Consider the following 16,140-nt stretch of genomic DNA (forward strand, 5'->3'; position numbering starts at 1 on the left):
TCCTCAGAAGCAGACAAAGAGCTGCTCAGAGCATCTAAAGCTCTGCATATGATCCAAATAGATGCGTAACACATGCACATGACACAGCAATGAAAAGGCTTTGTCTGCCTCCTCCTGGGGAAGCAACAGGGTCACCACCTGATCCCTAAATGAGGTCGTGAGAACCTTGGGCACATAGCCCTGTCGGGGTCTTAGGACCAAGTGAGAGTATTCCGGACCGAACTCCAGGCACGTGTCGCTGACAGAGAACTCCTGCAAGGCCCCTACCCTCTTGATGGACATGAGCGCATTCAAGAGGGCAGTCTTCAGAGAGACTGCCTTTAGCTCAACTGACTCCAAGGGCTCAAACAGGGCTCCCCGTAGGACTACGGAGAGATCCCATGAGGGAATGAGTCGCGGTCTAGGAGGATTTAGCCTCCTCGTGCCTCCAAGGAATCTGAAAATCAGGTCGTGCTTCCCAAGAGACTTACCATCAACTGCATCGTGGTGCACCATTATAGCGGCCACATACACCTTCAAGGCCTCTCCTGCAGGAAGGAAAGCACTAACTCGACTGCGCATCTCTGGGGGTCTTCGTTTCGGGAAGAACACCACTTAGCGAACAGATGTTGATGCTGATATTGAGAGCTCATCCACTTCACGAGCCCGAATGAGATCGCAAACTCATACTGAGATGAGCCAGCGGACACATCCCAGAACTCGACGGGGGCAAACGAGCGTGTTGGGGAATGGGAGTTCTGTGTTGGATGCCCGGTGGAGCAGCTCCCATTGGAGTCTCCAAATCACCCCCAGTGCTAACCGATGTGGCCTCAAACCCGAAGGTAGAAGGACCAGCACGGGTGCCGCTGAGGTGGCTTTCCCTCTGAGGAAGGAAAGCCTTGTGGCTGTGTTGCCAATGTCATGTTCTCACAGTGAGGACATGACCCGTCCACGAACGCCATCTCAGTGTGGGTGGGCCCAAGCACGAGACAGCGATCGTGGGCATGGAATACGACCGCAACCAGGAAATACACATAAATGGAAAGGCATCTTTAAAATGACGCTCTGTCAGTGCCTCTCTTTTAGTAGGAAATATTTTCTTTTATTAGGAAGAATTTACTCTTTAGCTGCTGAAGCACCCAGGGGCATTCTCTGCACTCCACCAGTGCATGAGGAGGAGAAAACGCTGTAATGTGCCGTAAATCCAACAGCTTGCAGAGAGGTGAATGGATCGGCAGAAGAATTCAGCTCGCTGAACACAACTGCTCGGCTCTGAAGAAAAAATCTGAACGAGTGATTGCGAGCCAGCACCTTTTATACACGTATATCTGGGGCAGTGGCATGCAAATTGCACTCGCCAATTCCCAAGATCAGAAGTGTTTGGGGCTCCCAAGAGCGACCCCTAGTGTCACTACATTGACACAATGTCGAGTGAGTGACAGATAGGGAACAGGGAAACTCTATTGTGTATTGGAAATAAACAGGCTCAACATTGCCCAAAGTGGTGGATGAGTAACTCACCTTGATATTTACATGAATGTTCATACTTGAAAAATTTTAACCCTGACATTTTTAGTAATTGTAAACATAGTAATTGTATGATTGTAAACCATGTAAAGTGAAAATATGGTGCCATTCGTGCTACTCATAAATGTGATTTACAAATCACTTATACATTTAAAAAATGTAATACAGTTGTATTAAGTAATTTACAAATACATATAGTAAAATATTATTCATGTGTCAAGAGAGTGATTGAAAAGATTTTTCTTCATGCAAAATGAATCCATAATGAAACAAGACAAAGAGTGGCCATTATCTGTTTACATTTTTATCAACTAATGCAGCGGCAAGATAAGAAAACCACAATTACATTTCATTGTCTGGTAAAATATTACTTTTGCAATTAAAAATCAATATGTAGGATTTCAGAACAAATGTTAGAATCAAATAGCACATCTTATATATAAATATGTAGTTCTATGGACATGCTCATTTCCAAGGTGCAAAACTGTTTTGTAATTATAACCATTGTAAATTGCGTATACATATACATTGTGACACTTTATTTCTATATATTTGTTTACACAAAGCATAAAGGACAAATAATGAGACAAACATTTCATACACACAGAAAGAATCTCAGCTGTAACAATGCTAATTGGAACATTTTTGTGTCAAGTGGATTTCTATTATCAACGGAAATAAATAACTTTAGAGGAACTTAGGAATAAAAGGAATAAAGTGAGACATGATTAGTAGTAAAAATATGACCATGGCAATATTACTGTACTTATTCCACCTTTGACCTTTTCTTTCCATTCCAGTATTACAAGATGATGATTATTACAGAATAATCATTTTCATGGGGATCACCTTACTTGTGAATTGCATTCATGTTGCTATAAGGCTACAATTCAATGCTTAAACACTCATAGGGGTACATAGGCTAGGATCTGGTTTTATCTCTGGTGTGGGACTACAGACATTATTATATTCCTCTTTCATGGCTGGCAATGTACCCAGTATTGAGTCATTCATATCTAAATATTATGATAATGATACTTATTGCTCCACTAATAAACATGGATAGAGCATTGAGAAAGAGGGCTTCCATGAGGTAGACAGTTTATACTCTTGATCAGAACATTCGCAACACATTTTACAGAATGCAACAGGCATATGCATCTTTATGCATGAATATTATGCATCAAGATTTGATTGGATTTTTTCGTGAAAAGTGGGCATTCCATACCAGAATTTGATGTTAAAATTTAAGCAAACTGGCCGAAAAGGAAAGTTGTTTCAGAGGTGGAGCAAGTTATTACATTTTGATTAAGAACTACAGACAGACATTCTTTTCTTTGGAATAATGTGCACCAATGACAATAAGACCAGGACAATTTATTAAGTAAATAGTATCAATTTTTTTTTTCATGTTGACTTAAAAAGACAAACAAAAAAAACAATGTATGCTTTCTGTGCATGATGACATTACATACAGACATATAGATACATTTCATACACTTTTGCACACGCAAACACGCACACAGATGACAGACTTGCCTTTTAATATGCATTTTGTTATTTTGTTACAAAATAATGTGTTGATAAAGCACCCTTGCGTATACTCAGTCACTCATTTAGATAAAACCCTTTTAAAATGCGCTCGACTCTGTACAAAGACATGGCACGCAATGTTACATGATATCTCACACCTCTCTATTTTGTACAATTGCATAGAAGTTTAAAACTTTTTCATTATAAACAATTCTTGACTTGCTGTAAGAAACTACTGAAACTACTAAGATCAAATCTACAATGTGGAACCGCTAACCTTCAGAAAAATAGATTTTTATTGATTTCCCCATTGTAAACATATCTTGTCCAGTTGTTGACACTACAAAAGCATGCAGCGAGGAGCAGACACACTCAGTCTAAATCCTGCTCCTCCGTTATCATATTAACCAACGACTCCATGGCATGTCCAATGTTATCAACCATGTGAAAAAGACTTCCCACATTTGGACCTAAAGGAGAAGGGACAAAACTATTTTAGATACTTGGAAGTTCTGATGGAAAGTATTTGAAAACACAACCCAATACATTCTAAGCGGCTGTTCAGGGGTGCGTTTTCCAAAAGCGTTGTTAGCCAACTAATTGCAAAATCCATCGTTACCAACACAGTTCAGTGATTTGGTATTTCCCAACACCATAGTTCCAACAAATAATAGCAAAACGCATTGCAAAGTTGTGTTGTTCATTGGAACTGTAAAGTGTTACTGAAATTCTCAAGACATTTTAAAATTGTTTTACCTTTCCAGGCCTGGAAATAACAATTTTTAATTGATATCTTTTTTATATTCTCCCCTTTTTCTCCCCAATTTGTAATGCCCAATTCCCACTGTGCTCTAGGTCCTCTTGGTGGCATAGTGTCTCAATCCGGGTGGCAGAGGACGAATCTCAGTTGCCTCCCCACATGAGACAGTCAATCCACGCATCTTATCACGCAGCTTGTTGAGCACGTTAGACACAGCGTGTATGGAGGCTTCACGCTATTCTCCAGGGCATCCATGCACAACTCGCCACGCACCCCACCGAGAGCGATAACAACATTATTGCAACCAAGAGGAGGTTACCCCATGTGACTCTACCTTCCCTAGCAACCGGGCCAATTTGGTTGCTTAGGAGACCTGGCTGGAGTCACTCAGCATGCCCTGGATTCGAACTTGTGACTCCAGGGGTGGTAGTCAGCGTCTACAAATCGCTAACCTACCCATGCCCCTTTAAATAGATTTCTTTCATTTCCCATGACTGTGGGCACTCTGAAACACAAAACTATATTATGAAAGAGAGTAAATATGAAAATGGACCCCTAATGTTTTGAGAACAACTAATAATGAGTGTTTAAACTCACCTTAGTTTATGCACATAACTGTTTATGTTTTGTGGTCAAGACTAGAGAAAAGCCGATAATTTCAATATCTCACATAAACATGGGTTCCATTGCCGATATATTGACTTGCATGTAAACACTTAAAAGCAGGTTTTTATAATGAGCTTATTCTCAATAGTTATTAGTGGTTAGTTGTACAGTTGATGTCAGAAGTTTAGATACACATAAGTTGATAGGTTGTAGTTTAAAAATGTATTTTTTAACCACTGCACAGATTTCATATTAGAAAACTATATTTTTGGCAAGTCGTTTAGGACATCCACTTTGTGCATGACATGAGTACATTTTCCAACAATTGTTTACAGACAGAATGTTTCACTTTAAATTGACTATATGATAATTCCAGTGGGTCAGGAGTTTACATAGATGTTAACTGTGCCTTTAAGCAGATTGGAAAATTCCAGAAAATGATGTCAAGCTTTTAGACAATTAGCCTCTATAGGCTAATTGGAGTCAACTAGAGGTGTACCTGTGAATGTATTTTAAGGCCTACCTTTAAACTCAGTGCCTCTTTACTTGACATCATGGGAAAATCAAAAGAAATCTGCCAAGACCTCAGAAAAAACATTGTGGACCTCCAAATGCCTGGTTTATACTTGGGATCAATTTCCAAATATCTGAAGGCACCACATTCATCTGTTCAAACAATAGTAAGCAAGTATAAACACCATGGGACCACGCAGCCATCATACAGCTAAGGAAGGAGATGCATTCCATCTCCTAGAGATGAACAGAGTTTGGTGCGATACGAGCAAATTCATCCCAGAACAACAGCAAAGGACCTTGTGAAGATGCTGGAGGAAACAGGTAGACAAGTATCTATATCCACAGTAAAAACGGGTCCTATATCGACAGAACCTGAGAGGCTGCTCAGCAAGGAAGAAGCCACTGCTCCAAAACCACTATAAAAAAGTCAGACTATAATTTGCAAAGCAACATCTCAAGACATCAGCCAGGAAGTTAAAGCTTGGTCACAAATGGGTCTTACAATTGAACAATGACCCCAAGCATACCTCCAAAGTTGTGGCAAAATAGCTTAAGGACAACAAAATCAAGGTATTGGAGAGGCCATCACAAAGCCCCTGAGCTCAATTCAGGAAGAACTGAAAAAGCATGTGCGAGCAAGGAGACCTAAAAACCTGACTCCACCCAGTTCTGTCTGGAAGAATGGGCCAAAATTTCAGCATTTTATTGTGAGAAGCTTGAGGAAGGCTACCCAAAATATTTGACCCAATTTAAACAATTTAAAGGCAATGCTACCAAATACTAATAAGGTGAACGTAAACTTCTGACCCACTTGGAATGTGATGAAAGAAATAAAAGCTGAAAGAAATTACTCTCTCAACTAGTATTATGACATTTCACATTCTTAAAATAAAGTAGTGATCCTAACTGACCTAAAACAGGGAATGTTTTCTACGATTAAATGCCACAAATAGTGAAAATTGAATTGAAATTGAATTTTAAGTTTAAATGTATTTGGCTAAGATGTATGTAAACTGCTGACTTCAACTGTGTTTTATTTAAAAAATATATATATCTATATATATAAAAAAAAAGTGTGCACATAATATTGCAAGCAATAAAAATACATACAGTAATACCTAAATATTTGAATCATTTGAGATGACCAAATCTGTGAAATTATGAAGATTAAAGCAACAGAAAATAAATCAGAGAATTGTGAATAAAGGACAGAAAAGACTGAAAAGGCTAAAGAGTTAGTAACAATACTAACCTCTCATGGGTTTAGCCATCCACCTCCTTAGACAGAGGAAAACAGGAAAAAAAGAAAAATCAGTGAAGCTGGAGAGGGAGACAGCAAGTTAAACTGAATCTAAAGTTTTTGTATTATAAGCAAGCATAACTAACTAAATATAACAGTGTGGAGCGGAGGGGGGCGGGGCCGGGCTAGAATGTCGCACGCCCGGTCCCCAATCGGCCTGATGGGGCGTGCGAGGGATAAAGGCAGCTGGTGACGACGGTTCGAGAGAGAGAGAATTACGGGCACGTCCGTCATGTGTGTGTTTATGTTTGTGCTTTTGTTTTGAGTTTAATTAAATTATTATATATATTGACAAGCCGGTTCTCCTTCCTCCTTCCCAGGTTTCTGCACCAATGTAAGGGTGTTAAGATGGGCAAGGAGGAGGCGAGAACCAGCTTGTCAATATAAATAATAATTTAATTAAACTCAAAAAATTATCTCTCTCTCGAACCGTCGTCACCGGCCACCTGATTAAGTATTTAGTATTAACTGATTAAGTATTTAGTATTAACCTTCCACTTAGAACCTAACTTTAAACATAGGATTACTGTACCAAGGATTACTGTTGATTGGTCCTGGTAAAAAAATAAGTATTTAATTAGAGTAAATATGTTTCTTGTTGTTACGTCTTTGCAATTCTATGCTTGCTTGCAATACATCCTGTTTAGAGTCAAGGTTAAACAGAGAGACACTCTGCCGAGATGTTCAATGAAGAAATATAATCAAATAACTAGCAGTAGATTCATGTTTTCTCTTAACAATGTATTTTCATATTTTTAAATATGAAATAACACTCCACAATCCTCATCAATAGGAAACACAGAAACATAAAACACAAAGGGTTGCTTTAGTGACTTAATCATGCAAAGAGAAGTAGTATACAGAGGGTTCAAAGACACTTGAATTGATTTAGTTATTGCTTCATTATTGACACTTAAAACAAAGTTTTAAAGATTCAGATATACTTGTCAAGTTTTAAAAATGCAGTAACTCCCACTATTCGCTTTCATTTTATGGGGTTTGGAACAGCATCATAGCGAATAAATAATGACAGAATTTTCATATTTGGGTGAACTGTAAGTTTTCAGTTTTACCCTTGTTACATCTCAAATTAACGTTCATGTATCCCTCCTTTAAGCCAATGAAAGTGTAGTCCAAAGACATATTTTTACCTTGGCTCTGAGGAAAGGAATAACTGAGCTGCTCGATCACATCCTCTAGTCCAGTGCTTGCATCCTGTGAGGGACTGGACAGTTCATCATCACCTGAAACACACAGCAATCCCACAATTACAGCTAAGAAATAGGATTTGTCTGTCTGTATTACTGACAGAGTATTACCAGCCCATCTGGCAACAACAATCATACCACGGTCCAAATCACTGAGATCGCATTTGTTTCCGAATTCTGATAGTAGATATGAATATTAACTGAAGCTCCTGACCCATATTTGCATGATTTTATGCACTACACTGCTGATTAGATAATCGCATGAATGATTGTTTGTGCCAGATGGGCTTGTTTGAGAATTTCTGTAACTGCTGAACTCCTGTGATTTCCATGCGCAACGGTCTCTAGAATTTACTCAGAATGGTCCTAAAAACAAAACAAAACAAAAATGAAGTGAGCGGCAGTTCTGTGGACGGAAATGCCCTGTTGATGAGAGAGGTCAACAGAGAATGGTCAGACTGGTTAGAACTGACAAAGTCTACAGTAACTCAAATAAACGCCCTGTACAATTGTGGTGAGAAGAATAGCATCTCAGAATGCTATTCCGAGATGCAGGTTGGTGCTGTTTTGGCAGAACGAGGGGGCCCAGTGATTGATATTTCGATATAATGTGCCCATTTTTCACAATCAATAAAAAAAACATTTTGCCATCAAGTGCAGTTTGAATATTTTATTGAGCTCTCTGAAAAGTGCTAATTTAGTATCCTCATTGGGACATCCAAAACAAAATAAGGTACTTCAGATGTTGAAAAAAATTATACAGATAATAATATAAAAAATATAGTCACACACAAGTGATCATCATTCATTTGATGACAGCTAATTTTTCAGTTTAATCCAAATCAAAGTACGTCTAGGTTACTATTGTAACCCCCATTCCCTGATGGAGGGAACGAGACGTTGTGTCGATTGAAGCGACACTAGGGGTCTTTCTTGAAGGCCTCGGCTACCTCTGAACTTGAGAAAAGGCCAATGAGAAATTGGCAGACAGAATTTGCATGTCCCTCCCCTGGACATATGGGTATAAAAGGAGGGAATCGTGTGTCTGTCCATTCAGATTTTGCACTTAGGAGCCGAGAATGAGGTTCGGCCATTACAGTGGCTCGGTACAGTGTCATGGCCGGGGGGACACAACATCTCGTTCCCTCCATCAGGGAACGGGGGTTATGATAGTAACCTAGATGTTCCCCGTCGCTCACTCAACGTTGTGTTGATTGAAGCAGCACTAGAGGCCCCTTTTCAATCACGTCATGCTCTGTACAATGTACGTGAATTGCTGATGCAGGTTTAGCAAGCAGTTGCGTGCCAACACAGCAGGCTGCAAGGTATTGGGTGTTACCCAGCCTGCCACTCTAAAGATGTCTGCTAGGGAGGTGCCATTGGCCAGTGCCCAAAAGGATGCCACACTTCTCGTCGAGTGTTCTCAAACCTGCAAGGGGGAGGGCATGGCCTGGGTCTAATAGGCCAAAGCGATGGCATCGATGACCCAGTGGGCTAGCCTCTGTTTGGAGACAGCGTTCCCTTTCTGCTGTCCACCAAAGCAGACAAAGAGCTGCTCAGAACATCTACGCTCTGCACACGGTCCACATAGGTATGCAAAGCACGCACCGGACACAGCAAGGAAAAGGCTGGGTCTGCCTCCTCCCGGGGCAGCGCTTGCAGGTTCACTACCTGGTACCTGAAGGGGGTTGTAGGAACCTTGGGCACGTAGCCCGGTCAAGGTCTTAGGACGACATGGGCGTCTGCTGGAGCAAACTCCAGGCAAGTGCCGCTGAAAGAGAACGCTTGCAGGTCCCCAACCCTCTTGATGGAAGCGAGCGCGATCAGGAGGGCTGTCTTCAAGGAGAGGGCTCTGAGTTCGACTGATTCTAGCAGCTCGAAGGGGGGTCTCTGGAGGCCTTAAAATACCATGTAGAGATCCTATGAGGGAAACAGGCATGGCCTGGGAGGGTTCAGCCTCCGGGTGCCTCTAAGGAACATGATGATCAGGTCATGCTTCCCTAAGGGCTTACTATCCACTGCGTCGTGGTCAGCCGATATAGCAGCTACATAAACCTTCAAGGTGGAGGGGGACAGCTTCCCCTCCAGCCCCTCCAGCATAAATGAGAGCACTGACCTGACTGCGCATCTCTGCGGGTCTTCAGATCGGGAAGAACACCAATTTGCGAATAAAAGCTACTTCAGGGTGTAAAGCTGCTTGGTAGAGGGAGCTCTGGCTTGGTTGTTTGTGTCTGGCCAGATGTGGTGTTCCAGAGGCTGGTTGCGGATGCCAAAGGGTGCCCAGTCCCTGAGAAAGGAGATCCTGAGTCGCAAGGAGCATGAGATCCGAGAACCAAGTCCACTAGAGTGACTTGTTCCTCGTCCTCCCTGACCTTGCACAGCACCTGTTCAAGTAGGCTCACTGGGGGAAATGCGTACTTGCGCAGCCCCCGGGGCCAGATGTGTGCAAGCACATCTGTCCCGAGGGAAGCCTCCGCAAGGGAGTACTAGAGCGGGCAGTGGGAGGTCTCTTGGGATGCGAACAGGTCTACCTGTGCTTTGCCGAACCACTCCCAAATCAGCTGGACCACATGGGGGTGGAGCCTCCACTCTCTGCTGAGCATGCCCTGTCGTGACAGCGCATCCACTGTCATGTTGGGGCTGCCCGGGATATGAGTGGCGTGCAGCGACCTGAGTCGGATGATGAGCGGGCGAGTTGTGACATAAGACGAAAGCGCATGCCGCCTTTATGTATGCTATTGTGGTGGTGCTGTCTGAACGGACATGCCCTAAAGTAGCGGAAGAAAGCCAGCAACTCTTGGCAGTTGATGTGCCAACCCAGCCGGGGTACCATCCAGGAGCTGGCGGCTGCGTGCCCCTTTGGAGGCTTCTGTGGTAAATCACAACGCATCGGGACACCTGCAGTAAGGGGACTCCTGTCTGCAGAAAACAGAGGTCTGTCCAGGGGTTGAAAGTCTGGCGGCAGGAGTGGGTGATGAACACACGGTATGTGCCGCGGCACAATGCCTATCTCGGGACTCAAGTCTGAAGCCAGTACTGAAGCGGTCTCATATGCATCAACCTCAGCAGCACGACAAGGTGATGCATTTCAGCACCGACTGCGTGCGCTCGTTGGTGAGGCGCACTGTCATTGAGACTGAGTCTCCATACCTCCATAGCAAGAAAAGAGATGCTCTGAACCGGTCGAGCTTGCTCTTATCCCAGTTGACCTGAGCACTTGGTCCCTGTGGGTGAACAGTAACTCTCAAGAGAGGGCTAGGATGAGCCAGTCGTCAAGGTAGTTGAGTATGCTGATGCCCAATTCCCTTAGCGGGGCAAGGGCTGCCTCTGCGACCTTCATAAAGACGCGAGGGTACAGGGACAGGCCGAAGGGGAGGACTATGTACTGATACGCCTGGCCGTCGAATGTGAACCATAGGAAGGGTCGATGTCGATGCAAGATAGAGACGTGGAAGTACGCGTCTTTCAGATCTACCGCTGCTAACCAATTTTGATGCCGGACGCATGTTCGAATATGTTTCTGCATGAGCATCTTGAACGGGAGTTTGTGCAAGGCCCGGTTTAGAACTCGCAGGTCCAGGATCGGTCGCAAGCCACAACGTTTTGGGTACGATGAAATAAGGGCTGTATAAACCCATCTCGGTTGGACGGACGGGCTCTATTGCATCTTTGAGTAAAAGGGTCGTGATCTCTGCACGTAGGGTGCTGAAGTCGTAGCCGAGTCGGATGGTCTTGGACAACCAATGCGAGGGGTTGGGAAGTGAAAGCCACACGTCCAAGCTCCGCGCGAGGGGCACTAGGGGGACAATCGTTTTCGAAGTACCTGGCAGGGCTTCGCAGCGGGGCGGAGCAGATAGTGCTCTGTGCTCTTTAGAGAAATTATACTCTTTTATGAGAAAATATACTCTTTCAGAAGCACTGTCGAAGCGCCCAGGGGCAAAGGCTGCACTAGTGTGCAAAGAAGGTGAAGGCCGCTGATTCGCGCTGTAAATCCAACAGCAAAAGCTCTGCAGATGTGAGTGGAACAGAAGTGATCTCAGCTCGCTGATCGCACAAACACTCGGCTCCGAAGAAAAATTCTGAATGGACAGACGCACGATTCCCTCCTTTTATACCTGTATGTCAGGGGGAGGGACATGCAAATTCTGTCTGCCAATTTCTCATCGGCCTTTCCTCAAGTTCAGAGGTAACTGAGGCCTTCAAGAAAGACCCCTAGTGTCGTTTCAATCGACACAACATCGATTGAGCTACAGAAGGGGAACTTACATACCCATGACTTGTTTCCAACTATCCATGCTATCCGTGGTTTTCTTGGCTACAACTTCCACAGTTCTAATGAAAAATTACAGTTACAGTTAACTGGGATAAATGTTAGTAAGTGTGTTGATGTGTAGATGTGTAAAGTATTGATGCAGGGTTGGGGAGTAACGGAATACATGTAACAGGATTATGTATTTAAAACACAAAATATAAGTAACTGTATTCAACTACAGTTGCAATTTAAATAATTGGTATTAGAATACAGTTACATTCAAAAATTATTTTGATTACTGAAGAGATCCTTTGCATTTTATTGTCATTCGTTTCATTTAATATTTAGTCATTTCAGATGGAAAACATTTATACATATAAATTATGCGATCCAAAGTGTATTTGAACAGCGGTGAAACACTCTGCTTCATACGAGCAGGCAGAGAAGTAAGATTTAAGTAAGTTTGGAGTACAAGAAATAGAAATAAACCTTGTGTAAATTGTCAGCTTTACACTAAGCTAAAATGCTATTTCTAGTCATTTTACATGCACATGTTGCCAGGCACGATTCTATTTTTTTTATCAAGAATATTCATGTTAGTTCATAATTTCTTTATTTCTAGTAAGACCTTTGATATTAAGGCAAAAATCTTGTATAGTTTTCCTGTAAAAATATCTAAAAGATAGATTTCATTTATTTTGTTTTAGAAACAACACTGCAGAAAATATTTAGGTTTTTTAGAAAATGTATTTTTTACATGTGTATTTTGTCTTACTGTACTGGCAGAGTTTTTATAGTCAAAACAAGTGAAAATATCTACCAGTGATAAAGAAGTAATCCAAAGTAGTTAGAGTAATCTTTGAGTAATCTTACAGAATACATTACAAATGACATTATACAGCATGTATTCTGTAATATGTAATGGAATACACTTCAAAATTAACCCTCACAACCCTGCTAATGCTGGACCTGAGCAGGTGTTTCTCTTTCCCTCGTTAGTGCTGTTCAGAATGTCGGCGTTAAGATATTTCACATGGTTGAACTTCTCCATGGTACTTTAAAATAGCAAATTCTCATGTAAAATTCAAATAGGTTGCATCCGCAACGATATCGATGAAGCCTGAATTAATCGTGCATGTGTGCCACTCTACGTTTGTCACAAGAGCTCACATTTTAAGGAGTCCTGTCAATGTAGCTCGCATTTCACGATAAGCCCCACTGACGACCGCGCACGCCGCATGGATAACAGAGCACAGTTTGGCTTAATTTGGCTTATTTAGAACTCATGAACTCATTATTAATGTAATAAGTTTGCTTCATCGCCTGATGGAAATGCGTATTGTATTAAAATATAGTAGTAAAATATAGTATATCTTAAAAAAATTCTATATAGGTATTTACGTGTTGTATCGATAACATTGTATTGCTGGTTATTGGATCGATGTATCGATCCAGATCGATGAATCATAACACCCCTAATATATATATTTATATATTTTCATATACATTTTTAATATTATGTTTTGTGTTACATTACCCTGGAATTAGTTTAAAAATACTAGTTAACACAGCTGCGATGGGGTTTCTAATACAACTGCTGAGGGAGTGACAGTAAATTTGGCATCTTCTCTTTTCTGACTGTAATAATCCAGCGCTCTCTATTTTTTTCCAGTTGTGGAAAGTCATGGAGAAGTAATAGTTAGGTTTCTTTTTGCTGTTGGAGCAAATGGGTAAACAAAAATTATATTTGCTGTGGTCTCTCATTCACTGCTATACAAGTTTACTTTGCAATGGTTTATGTTGTACTCCTGTATTCCAAACCTAGAAATGTGAAAAGGGTCCATTGAACAGAAAAGAGATTTAACTAACAAATTACAATCTGATAATTCAAACCATATGTTGACAACAACAGGAAGCAAAGAAAACATTAAAAGATAATTCTGCATAATAAAGCACCTTCAGTGTGTAATTAAATCAATATTCTGGTTCAATACAAGTTAAACTCAATCAACAGCATTAGTGGCATATAGAGTTGATTACTTTTTCTTTAAAAAAAGCACAAAGCAAGATTACAGTAAGGCACTTAAAATGATGGGAAAATGGGACCAATTTTTAGAGGATTTAAAAGGCAGAAATGTAAAGCATATCATTTTATAAAAGCATTTACATTAACACATTTAAAAAAAAAAAAATGTAAGTGTAAAACATGGCGTAGACACCCTAGACAATCTGAATCATAAAATTCAAAGAGTAATTTTACAATGTCAAATTAAGTTTAGAGTTTGTTCTTCAGACACTGCAGGACACCCCATCTTGTTTTCTCATTAGTATTTAAGTGAAGGAAAACAAAAAATATGTTGTCTCTCTTGTCTAAATTGACTCTTTTTTTTTTATCTGTTATGAAAAAACCTCTGCTGAAACCAGCCTGTGCTTCAAGCCAAATCTTAAAATTCAAGTTTCACAAGTATAGTTATTAAACACAATAATTGCAATGTGTTTCAATTAGCCAGTAACATTTTTATTTTAAACAGCGTTCACTTTCAGATAGAGGGGACTGAATTAATTTTATTTACCTTTCAAAAATACATAATTTAAAAAACACAAACATTATGATAGGTAATGCTTCCAATCCACTTTTATTTCTTCTTTTTTTTTCAAAGCAGCTCGATATTAATTAATTAACATTTATACAGATGCTATGGGAAGTGTAAAGGAAATGTATTTAAAAACTGATGCTGAAATAAATGTATAAATGATTTATAAATATATTACTTCACCGGTTCTTTGGTGATGGAAATACAGTTTAATCAAATATGCCAAAATGTAAGTGTATGTCATGATTTTTTTTGAGGGGGGTATTTTTTGGATTTTCTCCACTTTTCTCCCCAATTTAGCATGCCCAATTCCCAATGCGCTCTAAGTCCTCATGGTGGCATAGTGACTCGCAGAGGATGAATCTCAGATGCCTCCCCATCTGAGACAGTCAATTTGCGCATCTTATCATGTGGCTTGTTGCTCGCGTTACTGCGGAGACCTAGTGTGTAAGGAGGCTCACAAATGTCTCCACGGCATCCACACAACTCACCACGTGCCCCACCGAGGCGAGAACCACATTATAGCTACCACGAGGAGGTTAACTCAACGTGACCCTACCCACTCTAGTAACTGTGCCATTTGGTTGCTTAGGAAGCCTGATTCCAACTTTCCACTCCAGGTGTGGTAGTCAGCATCTTTACTTGCTAAGCTACCCAGGCCCCCCAGAGACTGTCATGATTAAATAATTAAGTTGTTAGTATTTATTTGACTGATTACTTGAAGACTAAGTTAGATCTGGTTTAATGGATAATCAATACTAGAGGGTTAGGTTTAAACTGGTTAAACTGAAGTAGTTAGGGACATTTAGGCCTACCCATTGTCTCTGTGGTTTGGCTTGCGGCCACACGCAGTGAGGCCAGGCTGGTGTCAGATCTCGGGGAGGCAGTAGAGGGTGAGGACAGGGTAGTGCCATTCACTTTGGACTCAGTCTGTGGCTAGGACATAGGTAGAAAGGAACCATATATATTAGGCAGGGGACTGGATGGACAAATCACTACTGGGTATTGAGTTTGAAAAATGTTTTTTTTTTAAATATATTTCAATGTATTATTATTATTTTTTCTTTTATATATATATATATATATATATATATATATATATATATATATATATATATATATATATCTTTATTAAACCCTCACATAACTTTTAATCTCTCTTAGTAATCACTTAAGGAAAGGAAGGACTTTCTCCCAAGATTAATAATTGCAATATTAGGGACTCTCAAAGTTGTTGGGATTTTATACAGTATTTAGTTTATATTTATATAGTTTTTGGAAACTTTAGACAAAACACACAAGGTATAACCCTGCTAAAGATGTAAATAAATTACAAAAATAAATAAAAATAAAATACATAACAATGCTGCCTTTACAAATCCTTACACATCAAGCATGATGCACAAGATGAGAACGTTGACTAAGTGTTCAAAAATGTTTCAGAAAAACTCTTTCATAGATGCCACAAAACCCTTGAGGGAACAGTAATTAATTGGAAGAGGGATCCACATGCCACAATGCATGTACTTCCTGTGCCATGTACACAAATATTCATAAAACCCTAATTAATGTGCAAACTAAAACAGAACACAAAGTTATACATATAAATTCAGGAAACTTCACACTGATTTACCAACATGTTTGACCATTACAATTTTACAATTATATTATAAACTTCTTGCATGTACATGTTTTAAATGCTGGACAGCAGTTATGATTGAAAAGTATTCTTCTCAAAATGTAAAAAAAATAATTATTCATTGTTAAAATTATTAATAATGATTGTTAATATTAATTATATAAGAAGAGATTATACAGTGGTGTACACATTGTTTTACATGTGTACCTTTAAGTTAATGCTTCCT

The 16,140-nt window shown here is 40.3% G+C and overlaps 1 protein-coding gene across 3 annotated transcripts in view; it reads right to left on the minus strand.

The window, feature by feature from the left end:
* Nucleotides 1-1,797: 1,797 nt before the first annotated feature.
* LOC127652180 (dystrophin-like) overlaps nucleotides 1,798-16,140 on the minus strand; it is a 182,525-nt gene continuing 168,182 nt past the window's right edge. For 2 of the 3 annotated variants that reach the window (XM_052138250.1, XM_052138251.1), the window contains 3 exons: nucleotides 15,091-15,211; nucleotides 7,373-7,465; nucleotides 1,798-3,509 (listed from right to left, as the gene is read on the minus strand). In XM_052138250.1, coding sequence (XP_051994210.1) covers nucleotides 3,412-3,509; nucleotides 7,373-7,465; nucleotides 15,091-15,211 — 312 coding nt within the window. In that variant the 3' untranslated portion in view covers nucleotides 1,798-3,411. Of the gene's footprint in view, nucleotides 3,510-6,173; nucleotides 6,200-7,372; nucleotides 7,466-15,090; nucleotides 15,212-16,140 lie in introns of all 3 variants that reach the window. The other variant, XM_052138252.1, reaches the window with a different exon arrangement.

This window comes from Xyrauchen texanus, chromosome 11, assembly GCF_025860055.1.
Source record: "Xyrauchen texanus isolate HMW12.3.18 chromosome 11, RBS_HiC_50CHRs, whole genome shotgun sequence".
In the NCBI taxonomy this organism is placed as follows: domain Eukaryota; kingdom Metazoa; phylum Chordata; class Actinopteri; order Cypriniformes; family Catostomidae; genus Xyrauchen; species Xyrauchen texanus.